The sequence below is a fragment of the Callithrix jacchus genome, chromosome 14 (genome assembly GCF_049354715.1).
Source record: "Callithrix jacchus isolate 240 chromosome 14, calJac240_pri, whole genome shotgun sequence".
NCBI lineage: Eukaryota > Metazoa > Chordata > Mammalia > Primates > Cebidae > Callithrix > Callithrix jacchus.
This window is the reverse complement of record NC_133515.1, coordinates 65,733,158-65,759,044: the sequence shown is the minus strand read 5'-3', so window position 1 is coordinate 65,759,044 and position 25,887 is coordinate 65,733,158. Positions and strand designations below refer to the sequence as shown.

The following is a 25,887-nucleotide window of genomic DNA, read 5'->3' as shown; positions in this document are numbered from 1 at the left end:
CTTATTATTCCTTTCTCCATTTATTCTCTTACCAGGATGTATTATAGTGAGGGAAAAATGTCTTCTGAGTGTCTCTTGCTGTATATTTATCTCTGAACACATTCTTGCCTCTCAGAGCCACGATTTCTTAAAGTGATGTGTCATCAGCAGCTATGTTGTAGAATAATTAATACTCTATCGTATTTTTAATTTAGCTGCAACTTGCTTTTGAGTCCAGATTCAGAAATACATAGCCTGTGGTCGAAAATAAGGAAGATGAATGACTGCAGATGGAGCGGGGACAGCCCAACAGTGCAGCAAATGAGTACATGGGGGCTGGGAAGAAAAATGCTAGCTGAAAGCCCTTTATTTTTGTATAGTTCTAGATCAGTGCTCTCCAATTGAAGTGTACTGTAAACCTTAAATGCAAGCCACATATGTAATTTAAAATTTTTGTATAGCCACATTAAAAAACTTTAAAATAAATAAGTGAAACTAATTTTTAAATGTATTTGTCCTGATACCTCCCAAACAACATGGTCCTAGTATGTAAACAATGAAATTATTATTGAGCTATCGTCCTCTTTTTTAAAAACTAAGTATTTGGAATCCAGTGTGTATTTTACACTTAAAGCATATCTAAGTTTCTAAGTTCAGGCTAGCCACAGTCCAGGTGCTCAATAGTCACATGTGGCTAGCAGCCACTGTGCTAGACAGTGAAGCTCTAGACTATTTACAAGGACAATTATTTTATTTTGCACTTGATGCTCACAATATACGGAAATGGTGCCAGGTCACATGGGAAGAGATGATTGCTTTTTCTTCTGGCTCTATAAGGACTTCCTCATTAATGCTTTTGGGATAAACTTTTAAAATGTTTGCCAAAGGGTAAGAGGAAGAAGGACTGGCTTCTGACATTGAAAGAGGAGACTCAGAGGAGACTCTAAGCTTTGTGTGCTAGCCAAGGCACAGAGCTTGGTGGAATTTATAGTAGATATTTATGACCCAAATTATCCACATGGGGTCATTTATAAAATAGATGTGGGTAGTATGGTTATTTATCAAGAACAATATGCTGTAATGGAATGAGTTCTAGACTGAAGATCAGGAGAGGGCACTAGTTCAGGCACAGGTCTGGGGCGAGAGAAGTAAACCTTTACCAAGCCAGTTATAGAACTAGGCACTTCACAACTATTTTCTTATCCATTTCTGACAGTAAGCTCAAAAGTTAGATATATAACAAGCTCTAGTTTACAGAAATTGCAGCTGAGGTTAGTGAGGTCAGGTCCTGGCTTATTGTGGAGTCCTAATAATAGCTCAGTGCTGTCTGATTCCAAACTGCTGTGTTCTTAGCATTACAGTCCATATGCATGTCATATAATAGGTGTTAGGGTTCAAGTAGAGAAGCAGAACCAGTTATATATTTGCATGCATGTAAATATGCATAGGTGGTAAATATTTGTTACAGGCTTACACATTTGTGGGGACTGGTTAAGCTGTCTTTGTAAGGATTTCTCCACAGCTGATGCTGGAGCTTGATGTCCTCAGACTGGGGTGATCATAAAGGCAAGATCACAGCATGCTGGAAGCAGCAGCACAGGTAGAACTCCACAAGCACACACTGAGCCCTGCTTACATTCTTGTTGCCTCTGACCTTGGTGATAAAAGTGTCCTGCAGAAGTTGGTTCCTTTATCATGGAGCTTAGCAAATACAGTGGCCCAGGACCAGTCTGCGAACCTGAAGGAGGATGCAGGGAAAGGTGGAGCAATTGCAGACCCAGCTGCTGCTCCACAGCAGTAAGCTGAATCAGCATCAACAACAAAGTGTGCCAAGCTACAGAATGGCTGCCATTTCCCTCTGCCTTCCTCTTTTCCTAGGTCTTTGCTGTGGCCCACCCTAACTGGAAATACATGGGGAAGGGAATTCTGGGAAAGGTATTTCAAACCTATCCACGTTGACACCTTACAAAGGCTTCACATGGGTGTTCAATAAATATTTGTTGAATGAATGAATAAATAAACGAATACCATGGTGCTTCTCTTGGAAATTCTCTGGGAGTCGGAATACCTAATCCTGGCTCTGCCTCTTACAAACCAAACAATTGTGAACAAGTCATTTAACTCTTTGAGTCTTGGTTTCCTCATTTGTAAAACTCTAAGGATATTCCCTGTCCTGTTTATTTAAGAGATCAGTTGAGATAAAATGAACAAAAGCACTTTGAACATAATGTTCAAAACCAACATACATAAGGATAAAACATATGATGTAGTGTTGTATTTTTTAATGATTATTGTTGTTACTAATATTTCAGCTTCCCAATGTATCACATGGAATTAATAGTTCCTTACCAATTTACTCTAAAGGTATGCCAGGAAGATTAAATTAGATGAAATATGTAAAAGCACTGTCAACTATCTGTGTTATACTCTTCAAAGGCAAGACTGAAGTATTATTCATAACTCAGATACATTTTCACATTGTGTTTTGCTTTTGGGTCAAATGACTTAGAGGGACAAGTATGTGACTGGAACCATTGGTGACTCTGGGAGCTGAAGAGCAGTGGCCATTCCTTGGATGGGAGTTGTGGGCAGTGGATGAGGTTTCTGTCTTATAAATTTGGGCTTGCATTTCATAGCAGCCAAACTTGCTCAGCAGAATGAAGAAATCTCTGCGGAAGTTTTTGGTAAAGATGGCATAGAGGAAGGGGTTGGCACAGGAGTTGACGGGGTAAAACAGGACCAGGAGGATCTTCGCCTTGGACACAGTGATGAGGGGCACCTTGAGGGAGGCAGAAATGGCAAAGAAAGAAATGGGTGCCATGCAGACAAAGTCGGTGAAGATCAGCATGGCCATGCGCTTGGCGATCCTGGTGTCACTAGAGGAGGACACGATGTTGGGGTTCCGCACTGTGAGGTAGATGTGGGTATAGCAGCCACAGATGACCACAAAGGCCAGGACATTGAGCACAAGAAGGGACATGACATACAATTGTGACAAAGGACTGTCGATATCCATGGGCAGGCAGATGCTCACCTTCATGTAGCTGCTGATGCCAAAGATGGGAAAGAGGGCAGCTGCAAAAGCAAAGATCCAGCCCACCACCATGACACTGGCAGCATGACGGAGCTGTACCTTGCAGTCCAGCTGCATGGCATGGGTGATGGTATACCATCTTTCCAAGGTGATGGCTGTCAGAGTGTAGACTGACAGCTCACTGGCAAAGACAGTGAAAAAGCCAGCAGCATCACAACCTCCTCCAGTTTGCCAGTCAATGGCATAGTTGTGATATTGGCTCTTGGTGTGGATATCAACTGAGGCAATGAGCAGCAGGTAGATTCCGATGCAGAGATCAGCAAAGGCCAGGTTGCACATGAGGAACCGGGGGACTGTGAGTTTATATTGGCTGGTAGTTAGGATCACCAGCACTATGATGTTCCCAGTGATGGCCAGGATGCTGATAAACCATATCAGGATTCTGAGGATGTTGTACCCCATAATATCTTCACATGGGTTGAATGCATCTGGCTCAGGGGAGCAGGTCACCTCAACCACTTCATTGCATAAGCCATAATCAAACTCATTGTACATCATGTCAAATTCTCTGCTGTAACTGGACTCATCGTATTCTGCCAGGGAGACTCTCTGACCCTTAGCCTGAGTCATATCATCAACTTCTTGCCTTAAAATAGATTTGTTGCAAATTGGATGAAGCTCAGAGCTAGAAAAATACAAAAAGAAATAGAATCAACATCTCAGATCCAGAGTAGCAAATACATCATTGTCTTTGTGCAGGGTAGAAATGATGGGTTTCTTCCTGAGATTTTTTTTTTCTTCTTACATCATATCTGCCCTTCAGGCTAAGCTCAAGGGTTAATGCTGCTTACTGTAAGTGAATATAACAACTTGTATATATATTACTAGAGTTGGATGACCCACTGGGGAAACCATCTTGCCACAACCTGAATGTGGGGAGGAAGGCGCCTGAGACTAAGCCTTGCTGTTAAGTGAAAATAATTTATAGACCTGGTATCAACTCTGCCCTTTTCCTTCTTCCATCTCCATCCAGCTATCTCTTAATATGCCTGGGTAGAACAAACTCCTATTCCTCTACACTAAAATCACTGGAAGATCCATACTGTTCTCTTACTCAAATGAGAACTTATTGGCTTCTCTTATCTACATAAATTAGGGGATCAGAATCTGTAGTTAGTTCCCAGCCAGCCCCTACTCCCTGGCTTTTTGGTACTCAGGCTATCCGGAGGCCAGCTAATTTGCCTGAAATGTTATCAGGGTCTTTCCTGTTTTTTATTATCTCACTTTCTGGGGGCCACAATAGGCCCCAGGCATGTGTTTGTCTGCAACGTAAGCCTGGCTCTCTCCTATTAGTTTTCTAGTGAGTTCCCCAAAGAGCAAGTACAAGTTGCAAAAGGACATAATTTATTCTAAGAATGTAACTCATCCTCTGGGGAGACTACCTCTCCTTGGGTTCACTTTACTGTCTTGGTTTTCCCTTTAAACCCAAATGTACAAGGGGCCTTGTCAATAGGATAGAGGTACGTACAGAGGGATTCGAATGAAATCCAGGTGATAAATACTCAACCCATGAGTATACCCATAAATATTCCACTCCAGAGTAATGTCTCTCAATACTCTGCATGTAGAGACGTGGAAGGTAATACTGCTGTTTGTAAGTAAAGGCTTATGGAATGGGAATATTTTAAACTGGAACCTTTTTGGATGGAAAAAAATCACACATACACATGCCTACCTTTCCCTCCTTCCCCAAGGGGCAAGTTCACAGCAATATTAAGTGACTGTTTTCCTTAAACCTTGACATAATCACAGATATAAGTGGGGAAGTGAGTACTAAAACCCTCCTAAGAAGGAAAGAGGTGGCCGGGAGAGTAGAGGAGGTAAAGACCCCATTTGATGCTAAAGGATGAGTCCTGCCAGGTATTCCAACCTACTATACGTGGACTGAACCTTTCCCTATCCACCTGGATGAGAAGGGGCTGTTAGGAAGAATGTTCTCCTCTCTCACCCCTGGAAGAGTGAATTGAATTGCCAGGAAGTTATTTTCCCTTGGCCCAAGAGATTTTGTTTTTAAAGACTAAATGAGTAACATATACAGAATTGCAAGTGAATGGAAACAGCCCAGAAAATGTTTTGGTTTAGTCAGCAGTCTTCCAACAAAGGTGAGGCAGGCTCCATAATGGGCATAGAGGGGGTAAGAGGGTTATCCTATGGTCCTTAGGCTAAATCTGGACTCTTAAACCCTGTCAGTGAGTTAGCTGCTGCCTGATTCTAGGAAGAGAAAGTAAGTAACCTGGTACTTGCTGACTGCAGTTTGGTTCATTGGCCTTAGATCTGACTTAACTCTCCAGAAATAGCCTTCAATTCCTGGAGCTTATGGTCAGCATCTGTGAAGATTCTTACTGTTGATACTGCTGTCCACATATTTTAGATACTGTGCTTCCCTTTTCTGAAACAGAGGTGACCCACTGACGTGAAGTAAGGAGAAAGGTACATAACTTATGTCGCTGAGACAAGAACAGAAACAAAAGTGGAAACGGAGGGACATCAAGTCTTGCCTCTACAGTACCTTGGAAAATCCCAACTATCAGAAGAAGTTGGGAATTCAGTTTAGGGTCAGTTTGAAAAGTGGCACTCTTGGACTCTGGTCAGTCAGTGAACAGATGCTTGGGGGAGGTGTAGTAGTGTCCCGCAGCCTGAGCTTTGGAGGCAGCAGACCAGATTTGGACCTGTTTGCTCAGTGTAGGTCAAGTTATTTAGTATCTCTGAGCCTCAGATTCTGTCTCTGTGAGAAAGGAATAATAATATTAACTCGTGGAAGTTAAATGTGATAAAGACACAGAGTGTTGCGGTGCTTGTCAGTGAGTACTCAGCAAATGTCAACAGTATGAACCTTTTTGTATTGCAAAAATGGGGATGCTTCTACAAGTTCCTCTTCATGACGGTGGTTACTTAGGGAATTCTTGTCAAGGTCTAGGCTCTATGTGGGTACTTAGAATCATATGCCACAGCACATCAATTTAACTCTTTTTTTGTGAAGAAATGGCCTTCATGACATTGAATTGTGAAGAAACACAATTTTTATTGTAGTTAACAATAAAAATAAGAGCAAAGTAAAGCAAACTGAATACAGAATTGTGACAGGGAAATATCTGGTTCAATGACAGATGAAGAGTGCAGTTGATAGGAACTTTTGGGAAGAGTCCAGGAGGACCACTGGCCAATGATTTAGTCACAGGGGCCTCATGTTGACACTCTGGGCATTATTTCCAAAGGAGGATCAGAAGAATAATTTCATCATACAAGTTAAAACTCATATCCCACTACCAAACCACACCCACTATGATATACAATGAAATGACACTATTGAAAAAATACATCTGAAATTACCTTCTGAATAGTGTAATTATTTTGTGTTGTTTGTGTGTGTGGATTTGAGAAAGTCAAATATTCATTGCTAAAAATAGAAAATAAAAACCACCCTTTGCAATTTTTGTTACTCCATTTTGGCGTGTTGTGAAAGAACCATGTTCCTCTCCCTTGCAGTACCCTGACAGGCCTGGATGGTAAGTCACAGCAGCAGCCTAGAGGGATCAGAGGAGTCCTCATGTCCTGGGACAATATAAGGCAGACGTGGAGATTCTGGTGGGGAGAGCCTTGAGGCCATGCCTAGAGGAATGTGAGCAACACTATGAGATAACAAGTTGGGGTGTGTTGTAACTGGGCCAGATGGCACACAGCAAGCTGCTCGCGCAGTGATCTTAACAATTCCTTCCTTCTCTCTCTCTCTTTTTTTTTTTTTTTTTTTTTTAAAGACAAGGTCTTACTCTGCTGCCCAGGCTGAAGTACAGTGGCACAATTATGGCTCACTGCAGTCTTGACCTCCTGTACTTGAGCAATCCTCCCATTTCAGCCTCCCAAGTAGCTAGGACTACAGGCATGCACCACCCCACCTTGCTAGTTTTGTTCATTTTTCATAGAAAAGAGGTCCCAACACATTGCCCAGGCTGATCTCAGATTCCTGGGCTCAAGGAATTACTCTGCCTTGGCCTCCCAAAGTGTTAGGATTATAGGTGTGAGCCACCTTGCCTGGCCACTCTTAATGTTCTTTATTTCTCCTTCAGGGTATTCAGTTCCAGGGACTTGGTGGAAAATTGGTATCTTTCTCACTCTAGATGGAATAATTCTTGTCTTCAATATAAAAGAGGCAAGCCTCTGCTTCAGCCCAGGACCATAAGAATTCTGGTTATCGGGAAGAAATTTCTTGGCTCTTGAGCTAATCTATGAAGAGTGCCCATTCTGGATAATATCCCAGTGATGCATGAGAATTCTGAAAACCAGCTATTTTTCTATAAATCCTCCAAAAGGAGCTGAGTAGAGATGGCCAGCTACTTTGAAAATATTTTAGAGTATGTAGTGTTTTGTTGCCTTTTTTGTTTTGCTTTTGAGCAAGAGATAAGTCCACCCAGACCGGCCAATGTATGTTAAACGTTGAATAATGGAGATTGTTAAACAGTGAAACAATATCATAGGAAAGCTGTATTAGTTCTAGGCTATTGTATAAGAGTACTGAAAAGACATCATTTGATGAGTGCAACTACATGGTGTGGCTTGTGTAGGTGAGCTCAGGAGAGTGAGAGCTTTGAGAACTCTGATGCTCAGTAAGTTCTTACCTCCAACGGATTGTTTCAATGTCTGAAATGTGTGTGCACTCTCCAAGGCGACTTTCTCTTCACTGTCTCCAGATCCTGTCTATGATTACCTCACTTTTTTTTTTAACCAGTTAGCCACTAGGACTTGTCTCTGTTTAGATTGTCCTCTTTAAGTCTGGGCTTTCTTGAACCTGGCTTTCTTTGAGAGCCAAAGTAATGAGATGTCTTAAACTTTGTCCTCCCCATGAGGTCGTAAGATCCCAAGGTGGATTTGAGAGGCATAGTGTGATTGAGATGTGCTGCAGATATGTACATCAGTCTCTGGTATGGGATTTATGTATCTCCCTGCCAAAGATGACATGGATGAAAGTAGGCTGGGGCATTTATCAGGTGCAGAGCTTGGGACTTGAAGGATTAAATCCATAATGGTACAAAGAAGGAATAGATATTATGCACCAACTCTGAGTCAGGCACTATGTTTAGGATTTTTAACGTTTTTGCATTTAGTATTGCTATACGTTCTGTCCCATGGGTAGCCGTCTCCTGTGAGCCAATTTTCAAGAAAATGAAAGAATTCAACCATTCTCACTCTCCACAGAACTGAATTTTTGACCCAGAATGTGCCAAAGAACTTGAGACAGGGAAATCTCTCTGCTGGTAGATTATCTTCATGTCACAGATAGGTAGAAATTGTGGAGTAAGCTCTACACTGGGGAAATGCCCAAACAGGGCCTGAAGGATGGACTCACATTTGTCGTCTCCAGTTTGCAAAGGCACAGCAATGGCTGGGATAGGTGAGGCTGGCTTCCATGAGGGCGACAAGCTCTTCCAGACTAGGAAGTCTTTTTAAGTTGTAAGTCGACCTGGCCCTCAGCTTCTTAAGATTTTCTAAGCCATAGCTGGGCAGGGAATGGATCCTTGTTCTTGAAATATCTCTATTAAGAGAAAAGGTAAATAAAACAGGATTACTATGGACTTAAAACTTTTTGTTCTTGGTTAGCAGGCAAAATAGCAGACATTCTAGTGATATTCTTATGTGGATGGAGGAGAGAGACTCTAGTTCCTCCGTCACACCTTGGTCAGATCAATATTTGGCTAATAGGACATTTGGTTCCGTAGGAGTCCTGGGCCTTCTGTTCCTGGTGGGAGGAGTTAGATAACAGGCCACTGTGATTCCTGGATATACTTACATACTGACTAATTTGGGGCATAAGTGTTGCTGGTGAGTAGAATTAGCCACCTTCCCTTCTACAGTCTATTTGTACCTGCTAATTTGCATGGGAGTAAGAGATTGAAACCATTTGCCTGTACCATAAAACCAGCTATAAAAATATTTCTGATGAGCTGGAGTAGAATCCGTGGCCAAATTTCAGAAAAAGGGGCAAGAAGGAAACCCCCAAGGGGAAGAAGAGTCTGGCAGGCAGTAGGGGTGATCTTAGCACAAAGTCCGAGTGGCAGTACAGAGTGGTGGTTATGAACTTGGCATCTATAGCAGACCTGCCTGCATATGTACCTTGCCCCTCTCTCTATTAGATTTGTAACCTTGGTCAAGTATGTCGCTTCTTCATGGTTCAGTTTTCTCAGCTGTAAAATGGGAAGATAAAAATCATATCTGCCTCAGACGATTGTTGTGAAAATTAGATGAGTTAAATTACATAAAGAACTTCCTAACCAACAGACAACACTTAACATCTGGCAACTATTCTTAGTAAACATTGCACAGAGTGTGAGAAAGAGACAGTTGTTCTTGTTTTCTAGGAAAGTCTGCCTGTCCATTAGACCTCAGCACAAATGGCCACTAACCAGGTCCCTGCCCCGATGGGCTGCAAGTTCCTTCCCTTCTGGCAGCAACACCAGTGATGTGGGTGCTTTTCTGGCAGCACCGCTGGTAGCTGCAACCCTCAAAACCAAGACCAGCTGGTGAGAATGAGGAGATTTAAATGGCACCAGCTTGAACCTGTTGGGGCCAACAGCTTGGCCATGAGTGGGTGCTTCTGATGGGGGTGGTGGCAAGCGATGACCAGGATGAGTTCATTTCAGCACCCCTGGGGACCCTCGGATATACTTGAGGAAGAAGAATCTTTTAATGTTGACATTCCTTGTAAATCAAAGCAGTAGGCACTCAGAGTACTGAGTCTTGGGGGTGTGAATATATATATTTGCTACCCCATATGCTCTCACAATCTGGTAAAAATTACATTTTCAAAGCCTTCTTTTCATTGTGTAATTATCTTGCTCAAAAATTTATAATGGCTTCCTATTGTCCAGTGAAACCCCTCCCTAACTATTGCCCTATTTGTCACTTCCATTTCCCAAGCAAACTTGTACTATTTGTTCATACTTGATGTCACTATTTCCTCATCTCACAATCCAAGTGAGTTTCTCCCAAACCTCTGAAGAAATAGTATTCACTAAGTTCATGTCTTAGTTCTGATCTCCCTGATTTTGCAATTACATTTCACAGGTAGAATCCTCCTCCTTTCTGAGATACTCTCTTTATTGGCATCATATTCTCTTTGATACATTTTCCTCTGACATCTCCTTTTACTTCTTTTTGATATGTTTTGTTTTACTTCTCTTTTATCTGTTCTTTAAATATTGGTATTTCTCTAAACCCAGACCTCTTCTGACTATACCCAACCTTTTCAGGTGATCTCACTCATTACCTTAGTTTCAGGCACCAAGCATGTGCTGATGGCTTCCAAAATGTGTATTTCCATTCAGATTCTGCTCCTGAACTCCAAGTCCATATAATCAGTTCTTTGAACCCCACCATTTTGATGACTTGGAGGCATTAAAACTGAACTTACCATATTTCTTGTAAATGTTTCCTCCTTTTTTTCCATCTCAGCAAATGACTCTTCCAATTTCCCCTGTTGTTTGTAATGGAAACCTGGGTGCCATCCTTGACTCCCTCATAGGACATGTCTCTTGTTCTCTCAAGCCTAACTTTTAAATGTGTTTTGAATTGGTCGACTTCCCTCCTCTACTGCTACTTTGGTCTAAGTCACCATAATCTCTGCCTAGACAAACGGAATTGGTCTCATAACTGTCCTGATGACCATCGATTGCAATCTTTATACCACAGATGTAAAAAGTGCCTATCAGGTTGTGACTTCCTGCTTAAAACCCTTCAATGACTCCTCATTGCTCTAAGGATGAAGGACAAGTCATTGGAGAGAGTGTCAGTCATTTGCCTGATTTCTCTCACATCCATGCCATGCCCTTCTGTGCGCTCTGCTCTGTGTTGCAGGAGGGATAATCCCTGCAGTTCCATTTCCCAGGTACCACCCTATCAATCAGCTTTCACTTGGATTTAGCAAATGGCAATGGTGGGAGATTGGAGGGTAGGTAAAAAAGGGCATATCTCATCCCTCCTCTGACTCAGGCAACAACTGAGTCTTCTCTGTAACTCCAGCTCTCACTGAACAGATTCTCGGAGGATCTAGCTTCTACCAGTTGCCCCAGTTCCTGGATATTAGTAAGATGATTTCCTCATTTGTTCTTCAAGTCCTAGGGTTAGAAGTGGTTACCATTGCCATTTCTCTGGGCTGCTAATCCCCTGTTTGTTATTCAGGTAGACTTACATTTTCAGGACTAAGTTACCTTTATTATATATGTGTGTGTGTGTGTGTGTGTGTGTGTGTGTGTGTGTATACATGTGTATATAGATACATATATACACGTGTATATATACACACATGTATATATATACACACACATATATGTGAGTATGTGTGTCTGTGTGTGTATATACACGTGTATATAGATATATACACGTGTATATATATACACACACATATATATGTATGTGTCTGTGTGTGTGTGTGTGTGTGTGTGTGTGTGTTTTAAACATAGTCCCCTCTGTTAGCTGTCAGTTAGATCAAATATCCCGTATACTTACTGATTTGTTTTGCTTCTTTGTTCTGTCACTACTGAGAAAATTGTATTAAAATCTTCAACTATGATTTTGGATTTGTATACTTCTAGTTTTGTCAATTTTTGCCTTATATATTTTTGATGACTTTTTAAGGCTCATACAAATTTAGAAATTTTATACCTTCCTGGTAACCTTTGTATCCAGTAATACTCATTGGAAGGTCCTTCTTATTTGCTGGTTCCTCCCTGACCTCCAACTTGAGCACCCATGAACTCAGCACCCATACTTTTTTTTTCCTCCATCTTCACTTATTCTGTAGGTGAGCTTATCCAGTCTTATGACATAAACAGCATTTATATGCTGATGGCTCTAAAATTTGTATTTCTAGGTTGCTTCTTTCTCTTGAAATCCAGACTCATATTCAATTGCCTCCTTATAATCTCCACTTATATGTCTAATGGGCAGGTCAGGCTTTGGATAATAAAAATGCCCTTCTTGATCTTTTCTGAAAACCTGCTCCACCTTTCTAGTTGTTCGTGTAAAAACTTTTATGCCATCCTTGACTCCTCTCTTTCTCTCATACCCCATATCAAAACTCTCAGAAAACCTCTTTGATTTCATATACCATATATATCTGGAATCAAATTACTTCTCATAACACTCATTGCTGTCACCAAAGGGTAAATGTCCTGGTGTTCCAGGGCATTTTATCTAGCTCCCTCCCTTGTATTATGATTCTTCAGATCTGGGGTCCCTGGAGATAAGAGCCTGGCCCAGGAACCCTGTCTCTGTGAAGTCTTTGCTCTCTGCTGCTGTCCCTGCCTTCTTTCCATTTATACTTAACATTGTTTTAGAGATTGCCAACTTTTTTCGTTGCTACAGGAGATCTGCCTGGTTTCTCTCTTTCAGTAATCCTTCTTCTAGCCAGTTCTGTTAGTGACATTTGCCCTGTTTTCTGTGACCAAGGTCTTATCTCATCTGGCATTTGGCTTCCTCTTTTTTTTTTCTCAAATATGGAAAGAGCAAAGGCTGAGACCCAACTCCCTGTTTTGTCTCTAACAATTCAAGACTCCATCCAAGAAATGAGATTAAAAGATTTTAAAAGTCTTTTAGGAACAATTTAGACCAAGGCTATCATTTCCTTTCATGAACATTTTTCATATTTTTCCAAATGAGGAATACAAAACAGATGATTTTCTTAATTATGCCTCCTCCTGGAGTTTATGATAGAAAATTGGATTAATTGAAGGTTCTAAAGAGAAACAAGTTTTTATATTTCATGGAATATCATTGTATTATCTCATAAACTCTGTGGTGGATTAAAGATGACTGCAAATTCTTTGACACTCTTCCTATCAAGGGAAGTCATCTTTAATCCACCACAGAGTTTATTTATTCTCCTCTTGAATCTGGGCTGAACTGTGATGTCTTTGGATAAAAGAGTGTGACAGAAGTGTTGCTATTCATTATAGACTTAGCCTTTAAGAGCACTGATATCTTCTACATTGGCCTTACAGAGTCTTTGGCTGCCATGAAAGATCTCTGAATACCCTAAAGCTGCCACATTAGTAAAAGCCTAAACCATGCTGAGAGGTCCTGGGGAATGAGATGCCATATGGACAGAGCTAGAGAAGGCACCCCCCCACCCCCCCAATAAGCACAGATGTGTGTGCCAGGCACATAAGTGATGGGGACAACTTGGAAGTGGACCCACAGCCAGCCACCCATGCTGACAATGCATGGATCAGGGACAGCCATCCAAATGTCTGATGCACAAAATCGTGAGCAAAATGGAATGGTTGTTTTAAGTCATTAAATTTTAATGAGGCAATAGAGAACCAAAACAGACTCTGTTGAGGTTTTCATGATGTTTAACAGTTGAAGATGTATTTTTTCCTTGAAAGCCAGTAAGAGTGCAATAGCATTATAGCCTATATACTTTTTGCCTCTTTTACCACTTACTATCTTTTGCTTTATGTACCAGCTATTTGTGTTTGATCTCTTCTTAAAGGTAGAAATCTCTAGCATTCTCAGAAGTGCCTTTCATGTAGTAAGTATCCAGAAACATATTGCTTTGTTTGAAGATATACTGGAGAGTGACGTTGGAGAAGGATTAGGGAAGGAAATAGATCACTCCAGCTGACTGTGATGTCCTCTGACTTCCAGAAATTGCAGAGTCTTGCACCTTGTGTTATGTCTTCTATTGTTTCCTAAGGTTGTCTTTTCATGTACGTTTGTCTCCTCAGTCAGATTTCAAGTGCCCTGAGAGCAGACATTATTAAGACACTTTTGTGTTCTGTGTCCTTTCTGGCACAGATTTGGGCTCATGATATCTATTCAGTAAGTAGTTGTCTGATAAGCTGAGATGCTTCAGCATTGTAATAAAAATGAGAGGCTGGAGAAAATTTGACAAAAGAGCTATTACTAAGGGGAGATGAATGAAAGGCAGACTCAGAAATCCAGAAATCTAGACTTAAAGTGAGCTCAAGAAAATGGTTCTTCTGCAGTGGGTAATTATATGGGACTGAGAATATTGAAGTTACCAAGAAAGGGAGCAACCTTGTGCAATGTCAACAGGGAGACAGACGTGCCTTGTGCAGTGAGCAGAACGATACACTGGGTGGATTGACTTGAATGCAATCCAATGTTTAGGTGATAGATTGGGAAGCCTCCTTGGTAAACTTTATTGCCTTTCCATTTGCTCAGTGTTCTGGAGCTAGCTTGTTATTTTGGATTCCTTCTTAACACAGCTGCAAGGCACATGTGCTGCTGCCATTTGCACAAGGTGGGTTTGCTGCTGTGAGAAGAGGCATCTTGTCAGTGTCCTGGGATTGAGATCTTTCATTGGTGGATGTTGAAGGAGGGAGCTGGTAGGAAAGAGGCAAAGTTACTTAAAGTTCAATAAAGCAAAATTTTTAGCAAAAGTGGTTCCTGGATGACAAGGAAATAAAAGTCTTTGTGGAGGTATTTACTTAAAGCTTACTGTCTGAAGTGATCAAACAGAGAACCTGTCAAGACTTCCAAATTTTGGACTGACAGAAAATACAACATATCTCTAGTATCACTATGGATTAAGAAAATTCCACAGTAATTTATATCAGCAGGGACAAAGACAAGACAAGTACATCTTGTTCAGTATGACTTGAGACTTTAGCTACAGTAGATTCCCTTTTTTGCTCTCTGTTCTCCTAAAACATGCACATACGCTCATGCACACATGGGCCTATTTGCTGGCTACAGTTCTTCCCCATGGCCGAAAAATCTTATGATTGATTTTAATTCCTTTATGAAAACACTCTTCATTTTCATGATGCACATATACATGGGGAGAATAACAAAAAAAGACATCAGTTATGCACATCTTTATGGGAGTATGTTATTGTGACTCTGATAGTTAATTTTAGTCAACTTGAGGGCATAAAGGATATTCAGATAGCTGGTAAAGCACTACTTCTGGGTGCCTGAGGGTATTTCTAGAAGAAATTGGCGTGTGAATCCATGGACTGAGTAAGGAAGATGTGCCCTCACCCAGAAGCTGGGACCCCCTCCTTCTCCTACCCTTAGACATCAGAACTCTAGGTTCTCAGGATTTTGGACTCAGAGATTTGTACCAGTTTCCCTCCCTCACTCCCTTGGATTATCAGGACTTTGATCTCAGACTGAGAGTTATACCATCAGTTTCTCAGTTCTTGGGCCTCTTTCTTGGACTGAGAGTTATACCAGTGGCCTCCCTGTTTCTGAAGCTTTCAAACTTAGACCAAGCCAGGCTATGGCTTCCCTGGTTCTGCACTTTGCAGAGAGCCTCTCCTGGACTCCTCAACCTCCATAGTCATGTGACCCAATGTCCATAAGAAATCCCCTCCCCTCTCCTCTCTTCTCTCTCTCTCTCTCTCTCTCTCTCTCTCTCTCTCTCTCTCTCTCTCTCTCGTTTCTGTCTTTGAAGAATCTTGACCAATACAATGACTATTTGCTAAAGAGAGGCTTGGAGAGAGGCCCAGAACACATATCATGGCACAGTGAGGGAAATTTAGAATAGTTGTTCTGGGCAATCATACTTTGAGGAGTAAAGGGAACCATGGGATGGGATTAGATCTCTGAGCCTTGAAAGTCAGGTGGAAGAGTTTAGGATTCACATGAGCAGAAGGATGGTTTATTCAAAACTGGATTTTTGTAAGATTAGTCTTGATAACCTTGATACCAGCATATAGTGGGTGTTCAATAAATACTTGGTAAACTAATTGGAAAGAAAGGATTGAGGGTAAGAAGGGGACCAGGTGGATATTGACGAAATTCAGGCCTAGGATGATAGAGGCTCTCTCCTCCCACACTATCACTTCATGTGTTAGAAGCCATTGTGTCACATGATGACAAGAATTTATTAGGCATTTGCTCTATATTACTATAGCCATTTGTGGAAATTTTTGCAGTGGTTATTGTACTGGGAAGTGACACTCATCCCTTGTCCAGATGCAGAACAGTAGATACTGTTGTTTTTACATCTTTTACATCTATTTCTTACATCTTGCCAGACACACAGTAGGTGTTCAATCAGCATCCACTAAATGTATGTCGTGTAAGACCTGATGCTCTTAATGAGTACCTGAGAATGTTTACTCTGTTCCTGCCCTTGTGCCTGGAACTGGTGGGCTGGGCAAGGGGGAAGGGGTAGTTGTGGGCTGGTGATTTTTATCTTTCAAGCTGGGGTGTTCTAATGATTTTGGTCTTTCTTTAAAGAATATCATTTTGTTTAAAATTTCAACACATGCTATATTCAGACAGTGAGTGATTTTGCGGATTAAAACCTGAAAAGTACCAGTGAAGACCCCATGGGATTATAACTTGCACAGAAGAGATTAAGTAATTTTAAATTGTTTCAATATTGTTAGAATTCTTTGTTTTGAGATACGGAATAGCAAGAAAGACTGCATGGGTAGGTAGGTAATAAGAGGCGGAGGCAGGAGAGGCAGGAGTTAAAATGCACTCCGTGCCCCATTTAATAAAGTGTGTTATAGCCAGTGCCACAAATTTGATTTGAACAATTTCTATTTTTCCCAGCAAAGATGTTATTACAGGTCAATCATTTCCATAAGTGAGAACACATTTCTGGTGTATACTACACTGACAGATGGCTAGAAGACCTCTTTTTCATGATCCCAGGCTGGATAAAAAGGCAATTTACTATCTATAGGACTGTGGGTACACTGGTAATGGAAGAGAATCATTCTTATACAAATAACTCAGTGTTTGAATCTGAACTATCAAATGAATCTGAGCTATAGCCAAATCAATTTGATAAACCATCAGAATATGATTGTACTGGCTCCAGCCTGCAAAGGCAATGCATTAAATTTTCCCCACAGGAAACTGTTTCCCAAAGAAACAGCAATTGCTTGATTGCTTAAAAAAAACAACAACAAACAACAACCTTGAGTGAGTTCAGAATATCAGGTAGAAACTCAGATGGCTGCTGATATTCAAGGTCAAGACTCATAAGGGGGAAATGAGGATGCTGAGCTCCTCCTCTGAAACTTGATGAAGTTTGTCTGCATGCCCCTGGCTTTCTCGGCATCTATCTTTCTTTGCAATGGAACAGTGCAACCCTACACCCTCAGGTGTTCAGAGGCTCCCTATTCTTCACTCAACTAGAAATTTTGCCTTCAGGAAAGGTACTATCATCAGTTTGAATGTTTGGCCCTTAATTTTCTTAGAATTCCTTGCATATATCCATTGGGGAAAAAGGACTGAGCCAGTAAGGGAGGAAGATTCACCACAGTTGGCTTGTGGAGGAGATATTTAGGAGACTAAGCAAGACTTCCCAATTCCCAACATGGGTCCCAGAGCAGTGATTCTCAGAATGCTCTCTGGACCAGAAACAGCAGTTTCGCCAGGAAGATATTAGAGATACAAGTTCTTAGGCCTCAACCCTGACCTGCTGAATCAAAAATTCTAAACGTAGGGGCTGAGTGTCATGACTCATGCCAGTAATCCCAGTGCTTTGGGAAGCCGAGGCAGGAGAATCACTTGAGGCCAGGAGTTTGAGACCAGCCTTGGCAACCTAGTGAGACCCTGTCTCTACAACAACAACAAAAATGGCTAGGTGTGGTGGTGCTTGCTTGTAGTCGCAGCTACTCAGAAGGCTGACCCAGGAGGATCACTAGAGCTCAGGAGTTTCAGGCTGCTGTGAGCTATGATTGCACTGCTGCACTCCAGCCTTGGTGATTAAAAAAACAAACAAAACAACCCCCCGAAACCCACCCAACTCTGAAGATGCTGCTCTGGGGCAGCTGAGAACCACTCACAGCTGAGGTGGGTCATAGCTGAGTCTACTGTGGAATTGCCCACAGCTGACTTACTCCTCCACAGGCATTTGGCTCCTCCCCAGGGACAGCCTGCACCCAATGATTCTTGATATGGAGGACTTGCCCCTTACCTTAATTCAGTACAACTTTGAAGGACCATCTTAACTCCAGATCTCCACATGAGATCAGCTGAGCCTTTGGCTGCAAATGCGTTACCCTGATTCTGCTTGCATCAAGCATTCCCTGTACATTCTGAGAGCACCCTCTAGTAAACCTTCTGCACGCAGCTATGTCATAGGCTTTTTGCGTGTATGTGGGAGGGGCAACAGCAATCTGACCCAAGGCCCAGTCATGATCAGCATGATCTCTACCTACTGTGGTCTGAATGGCCTATGCATACGCCTACTCTCATCTCTTAACTCATCGCCTGAGGTGGGCTGGTCTACTGCACACCAGCACAAGCACCTTTCAGGCCAGGGTTTAGATGGTTTAGTGTGTCTGGTTGCAGAAGTGGGACGTGGAATAGGCCAGTTGTCTTCTTGCCTCTCAAGTCAGCAGAAGGAGAGGCTTGAAGAACATCTGTGGACTAACCTGAAGGCCCCAGAGAAAGGGTGGCTTGATGTTAAGGTGAAAGATGATCAGTTCTTTTGGCCCCAGGGGGAGGAGAGGAAATGAGTAATTGTAGGTGGGGCTTCCAGCCAGGATCCTGCACTGAGATGAAAATATGTGGGAATGTATTATCCCTCTCTACCTTTTTAAGTCATTGGGAGTGCTTCATAATTTTATGAATTTTCTGTAAATTTTATTTACTTAATTCTAGACAGATGTGTTCCTGTGGTAAGAAGGATAAAACAATGGGCCTATAACTTGAGGACCTTGCAGAATTGTTTCTGACGCTTTCACAGAGGCCCTCTTGCCTGCATTCACAGTGGGACTGGATGGGGGATTCAAGTTTTGTGTTTTCTGTTAAAAATTCTTAGGAGATACATTGTGCAGTGTCTTAACCTGGAACCTGCTTATGCGGCCTCGGGAGATGTCCTTCTGTGCCGTGTTTATGTATCACTGACTGGCGTTCTTAGACTGGGAGGTGGGTATTAATAGTTATTTTCCTGTATTTTAGCTCACAGCCAGTTGCAGGGGGCCTCAATGAATAACTTTTAGATGTTCAATTAAACCTACTTATGGCAACATGGTATGATGGGAACACATGGAATGTGAGGTAGAAGACCTAGTTTCTGGTCCAGGCTCTGCCCCTTCTAGTAGCAGTATGATTTTTAACAGGTCACTTCCATTCTCTGGTTCTGATTTCTTCAGCTGGATAATAAATGAGTTGGGGGATCTCATCCAACTTCATTGTTCTAGGGAGCAGACAGTAGGTTAAGATGCTATAGATTCAATATTGTACCTGGTACAGGTCACATATGGAAACACACCCATCACTGATATTCTGCCATGAACAGAAGATAGATGTGCCTACTTAGGAACATTCAAAACTCTTAGGGCTTTTTGCTAAGGGAAACTGACACGCTGCTATTGTGGGGAGTCAAAGACATCAAAAGTACTTTGTCAGAATTCATTTGTCTCCCAAGTACTGTAAGAACAGGGAACACGAACTAGGGAGTACAGGTTCTGAGTACTTCGTATACTTGAGTACATGGCCCACATGGCCAGCAGTCTCCATTTGTTAGCCCCGGGTCCTTCCTCGTCTTTTAGGCATATCATGACTTGATATTTTAAGTTGTATATTAACGTATTGCCTGACTCCCCTCTGTCCCCACCACCACTGAGAATATAAGCGTTCTATGAGGAAGAACTTTACTTTGTTCCCTGCACTTTGTATAACGCATGGCACAGGACTGATGCTTAAAAATTTGATGAGTGAAAAATATTTTTTTGTGTGTGTGTTTTATGCTTCAAATAATATTAGGAAATAGGTATTGTTTTTTTTAGCCATTTTTTAGGCAAGGAAACCGAGGCTTAGAGAGGTAAAAGAACTGGTCTAAACCAAGGCAGTGTGCTCTGTATCTCTGCTTTAATCACACCTTTGCTCCATTTGCACAGGTGGCCTATCTCTAGCCAGGCATTCTTGAATAGTCTTTGAACGTGGTCAGGATGACAAATCTACCCTGAAGTGTATATTTCTTTCATCAAAGCAGCAGAATCTCATGTAGAGATCACAACACACCCTTTATCATGAATAAAAAAATACTTATGGAATTCTCACTCCCATATCAGAGCTAATTCTAGAGGTACACAGGTTCTAGCCTGAAGGAGAACATTAGCTATTTGGTGAAAACAAGAGTGATGCAGATAGATGGTTGGTTGGTAGGTAGGTAGATAACCACACATGGTAGCCTATGCTAACTGCCAAATAAGAGGTTCAGTGGGTTGCTTCCAAATGCCTGACTTGACTTTAGGCAGGCTACGTAAGGATCACCTAGTAAAACTGTAGCTCTGTTAACATGCTTATCTGTTTCTTTGCTCCCCCTTCCTTCTTGTGCCTCATTCCCTCCTTTTGGGTTCCTTTGTTTGTCTTGACGTACTTTCTTCAGTAAGTGTAGTAGGTCTTGCTTAAAGCCCAGGAACACAGTTTAAAAAAGGCTTTTGGTAATTGCAATGCAGATTTTCCCCCGAACAAAGAAGCCATAAAGGCCACGAGAGTCACAGGAAGAAGTCACTGATGGCTGAGGTTGTCAAAGAGACTTGAGGAGGTAGAACTTCAGAATGATCCTTGATGGAAGGGGCAGTGTAGGTAAGAAGAGAAGAGGGGAAGTCACTTTTGGAGGGAAAGATGGAAGTAAGGAAATGACAAGAGGAGATGTCCTAATGAGGGCTATGAGGCATGGAATGTATCCCAAAAGATTTGAAAAGAGGATCCAAAAATATTGAGTATGTAGGTCTCATTGGGTTGAAGGAACCTCCTGGTGTTCATGATGATAGAGATTTATACTTTCCTTTCCAGGGAAGAGACATGTAGTCAAGTGGTTGTGAGTCTGTACCACCAGTCAGATCAGTTTAAATCCCTGCTGTAACTCTTGTATAACCTTGAGTGAGTGAATTAACCTCTCCAGGGAAGCCAGTTTTTCCTTCTGTAAAATGGGAATAATAGCTCCTACCACAAAGGGTGATTATAAGAATTAAATGAGAAAATGCATCTTAACTTCTTAGAACACCATCTGACACTCTGTACATGCTCATTACATGTTATTATTAGTGTTGCTTTTTTATGGAGAGTTAGACTGTGGATAAACTTTAAATTGTCTCTATAAATCTTTGCAGAGGACATGAATAAAAATGGAACTTGATGGCCAGCCCTGCCTTGGAAGTTCTCCCTCTGCTGCAGAGAGTTGACTTCTAACTTAAACAAACTGAGCTCTTACACACAGAAATGGGGAAAGCTACTCACAGAACGACTGGTCCAGAGGCTCCGTGGAAAACATCATTAGGCAATTCTTTTAAATTATTGTTATTGCTTAGATTCCTGGGGATGGGTTGAAGAAAGAGAAGGAAAACATAAAGCCACATAAATATTGCTGCTGTAAGAGCCATTTCCCTTTAAATGGGCTGGAAGAATAGTCGGGGCTACTTACAGCTCATCTAGTTGGGTTCCATTGAATGCACAGTTTTGTATTTCTTGAATCCCATTCTTATTCAGCCATCTGAAATAAAAGGCCTATTAAAAAACCAATAATGTCAGATGCAAACAATACAAGGGTTTCATAATTGGAAGCACTGAGCAAGGGCAGACAGCACAGGTTAGTGGAATAAAGAAAATGCCACCTTTAAAGCTTGGGGACATGGGTGGGAAGAAGACTGATTTATTTGAAGTTTGCATTATGTGCATGTATGGCCTATTCAAAGGAATAAATGAAAGTCAGGTTTGAAAAGGCACACTTAGGCAGAGCAGGCTGGATTATTTCACTGTAAGGTCTTTACACATGTCATCTGTGTGTAGAGATACAATGCGGGGAGCGGACAGATCTTCCTCATCCTGAAGGACAGGAATCCTACAATTATTGAACAAGTGTTTATAAGACAGAAAAAGAACATTCTATGTCACCTTTCTCTAAGGGCTTAAGCCTTTCACCCATGATCACCCACAGCAGCAGGCCTGGCTGTCATCAAAAGTGATCTAATTAAGTTGTCAGACAACCTGAACATCTCCTGTGACCCGTAGGAACCTGGTTATTGGAGGTTTGTGGAGGTGGCTCTGGGTTAAGCCAGAAAGGAAGAGAAATCAATTACAGAGAATGTGGGCTGTGGCAGGGCGAGGTGATGCGAATGGGCGGGGGAGGAGGTTCTCAGGGAGGTGGAGATGGGTATAGAACAGCTATCCTGATTGTACTAAGAAGGTCAGTGAGCAGGGTTCCCTGGACAGGGGAGCCCAAGGACACCTTGGGCTACAGCTCTGCATTGCTCTGCTCCTGAGTGGATCTGAGAACAAAAACAGATACCAAGGTCAGGAGGGCTTAGCCCGAAGAGCCTCTGACCACCTGCTCTTGTTTTGCTGTCAGGTTCTTTTCCCTTTTCCCAGCTTAGTGGGTTTGCAAATAACACTGTCAGAAAGCTGACCCAGAGAAGCTCTTGTGTGTCCAAGACTCTATTTCTTGGGCTGCCGTGGGTAGCCAGAAAACACTTTAAATCACAGGAGAACGACTGTATGTCTTTTTCCTCCTCTTGAAAACTAATTAGCTAAAAAATCCAGAAAGGAGCAGGGTAAATCTTTTAAGACATTCACAACCAACTGGTGGGTTCTGATGGCAATGGAGTGGCTATGCAACCCCATGCTGTTTGAGAAAGCATCTCCCAGGCACATCCGGACTCTTGACAGTTGCAATGTGGTAGGAATTGCTGGGGCAGTTGCCCCCAACCTGTGGGATGTAGATCCCTGGGGGATTTGGATCAAATACAGAATTCAGCAAGCTTTTTCTGTAAAGGACCTTATAGTAAAGTTTAGGTTTTATGGGCCAAAAGGCAGAAATTAAAAATATTATATAAGCACCTTAGGTACTTATAAAACAATTTCCACAATTTTTTTATTGACCAAATTTAAAGTGTAATAATTGAGTACTTCTTTTGTAATGTAGGCCTAATGTTATAAATAATTTTTTCTGGGGGATAACATTTTGCTTAATTTAGATCCAGTGTTAATGTTTCCTGTCTTAGCTCATGAGCTGGGTGTCACCTCTGGGTTATATGTAGTTGGCTGGCCTTTAATTTAACACGAGGGGTGTACAAATCCATACAGCCTCCACCTGTTTTCTTAGAGACTAGATAATTGATATTTCCTGCATATAACTCTCCTGTCAATCGATGTTGCTATAATCAAATAAAACATAAACTAATTTTAAATAATTATTGTATTCAAATATCCCTTTGGCTTTATGGATGATCTCAACAGATACCTTCATGTGGGGAGGAGGATGGCGTTTCTTGATATCAACAGTGGATCATCACACAAAAAACAAATTATGTTCAGAACTGCTCTCCTTGGTTTTATGCTAGCCTGTGGCAATCTCAGACTAGTACCACAGGGAAACCCACATTTGTCATGCACAACTCTGGTCTCTTAAGAGAGAAACTACCTATTTTAAAACCAGATGATGATGATGATGACGACGACAATGATGACGTTGAGGATGACTACAATAACTTGGGCAGAACATCAACTAAGGAATAACTGAATCACAGGCCTACCTTAACCCTTTTGTGTCTTTGGGGACGAGACCAGTGGCTCACTCAGCAGAGGCTCAGGAGGCTACAGAAGCACACCCTGCTCTCCTCCTAAAGAGTGGAGGTGCTGGACACTCGGCCCTTTAAAACTCATTGAGGGGCAGGCAGGGGAGATGAACTGACTGAGGAACAGAGGAAACACGCATGAAGCAGGCCTTTCCTGAGGCCAGAGTGTGCTGGAGCTGTTACTCATGTCATGTTTTATTTCTTCTGAGTTAGGATATTCTCCTGGCTGGCCATAGCTAGGTGCTTTTCCTATTCAGGCTCTCTGCTTACCAGGGCAGAGTGGCAGTGGGGCAGGGATCAGAAGATTCTGCGCAATGGGTTTTTATTATTCATTTCTTAGATTCACTAGGCAAGTGTCTGATAATCCTTCATTGCTGGCTACTTTAAAAATACGTTTATATTTACTTTTAGAACAGGGCCTCAGAATTTTTTTTAACTTTTAGTTTCAGGGGAGCATGTACAGGTTTTTTATATAGGTAGTCTGCATATCACGAGGGTTTGATGTATGGATAATTTCATCACCTGGGTAATAAGCATAGTACCCAATAGGTATTTTTTCTGATCCCCTCCCTCTTCCCTCATGTAGGCCCCCGTGTCTGTTGTTCCCGTCCTAAAATCCATGTGTTCTCGTTGTTTATCTCCCAATTATGAGAGAGCATGTGGTATCTGGTTTTCTGTTCCTGCGTTAGTTTGCTTAGAATACTGGCCTCCAGCTTTATCCATGTTGCTGCAAAGGGTGCGATCTTGTTCTTTTTTTATATCTGTGTGGTATTCCCAGAATTTTGAAAATTGCTATCGATAGAATACTTTTTCAGTCATCAGTGCCACTGCCATGCTTTTCTTCCTGAGTGTGCTCAAATGTCCCCAGGGGAAGAGAGCAACCCTGCATCAAAGCTGCCCGACTAGAAACGATTGGAGACTTAAACTGTGTTGAGTGTGAAGGATCTGATTTTATTGTCTATAGATTAAGGGACAACCACAATAAGAACAATATATATTGTTTCCACAAGTGGGAACTTATCCTTTAGAGACACGTCTGAGAAACATTCACTCTTAAAAGAAAACTCCTTTTCTGAAAAGTGTGTTCATAAATTCTGAGAAATCAATGTCCGTGAACAGGAGTTAGTAAAGAGCAGACAGAATCTGTATGCTCCTTTTGTAGCTTTGGGTTTGCAAAGGTATGTCAGAATTTCTTATTTCCTCAGGTTCTTTGGCTCTAGTTGGGGAGAGTTGAGACCAGGGCACTTAGAGTGCTTTGCCTTCTGTCTTATGGTCTGGACAAAACAAAACAAAACAAAACAAAAAACAGTCCATGATACTGTGAGAATGATATGAGCACACTATGCAAAACTATGAGAATGATATGAGCACACTCCCACTTAATTATATATTTTCTATAAAAATGAATGAGTTTGCCATATTATAACATTCATTTTATGTCTCTGTATTTAAAATAAACACATATTTCAGGCAAGATCCAAATAAACATAAGCATCCTGATATAACTGATTACATTTATCACTAATCTCCCACTAAAAGCCCAGAAATCCTTTTACTGTTGTGTTTTGCAACAGGACAATAAGACTCGTGTACTCACTGTTTCCCACAGCTCTTTGTGTTATTAGTTTTATTTTTATAAAAGGCAGGTGGCCTTCACAGCCTTGATTATTCTGTTTCCTTTGCCAACTCCCTAGCTAACTGCCCCTCATCTTTACAACCCATTGTAAAACCCGCCTTTTCTCAGCTTGCTCTCCCTCATTTAACCCTTCCTTTAACTCTGGCATCACAGGCTAGTCAGATTAAATCATTCATTCTTTACTCTCAGAATAATTGCTTTTCCTTTTCCTTTGTCTATCATTCATTCTGCTTGATTTTAGTTTATTCCTTTTGCTTTCTCTTTCTCTTCTTTTCTGTACTCCATCACCTCATCTCAACAAACACACATCCCTTCACTTCAAATTTCATGAGCTTAAGTGAAATGATTCAGCATTACTCACCTGTAGCTTTTGTCCTGATACCTATGTATTTTGAATGCATGCCTTTGATGTAATTTTATTGTTCCTTTCATACATTCTGTTTCTAAGCTAATCTGTTTTCAAACTTTTCCTGTTATTCTCTACATCAAATACAGTGCTTAGCTTTCCTGATCAAAGTGTCATAATCTGTCTACTATTTCTTTTTCTTTTAACTGCTGGGTCTCTGAATCATATAATTGAAGAGGGCTATAATTCTTTATGGACTGGAACTTACGTTTTGTACATATAGGCATATTTTAAAAACTCATATTGGTATACTTTTTAAAAA

The 25,887-nt window shown here is 41.4% G+C and overlaps 1 protein-coding gene across 1 annotated transcript in view; it reads right to left on the bottom strand.

Annotated features, from left to right (window-relative positions):
- Positions 1–2,468: 2,468 nt before the first annotated feature.
- FSHR (follicle stimulating hormone receptor) overlaps positions 2,469–25,887 on the bottom strand; it is a gene marked incomplete at its 3' end in the record, with an annotated part of 200,671 nt that continues 177,252 nt past the window's right edge. Inside the window, 4 exon segments of the mRNA NM_001243140.1 lie at positions 2,469–3,698; positions 8,415–8,600; positions 21,251–21,325; positions 21,435–21,503. Of these exon segments, the coding sequence (NP_001230069.1) occupies positions 2,469–3,698; positions 8,415–8,600; positions 21,251–21,325; positions 21,435–21,503 (1,560 nt within the window).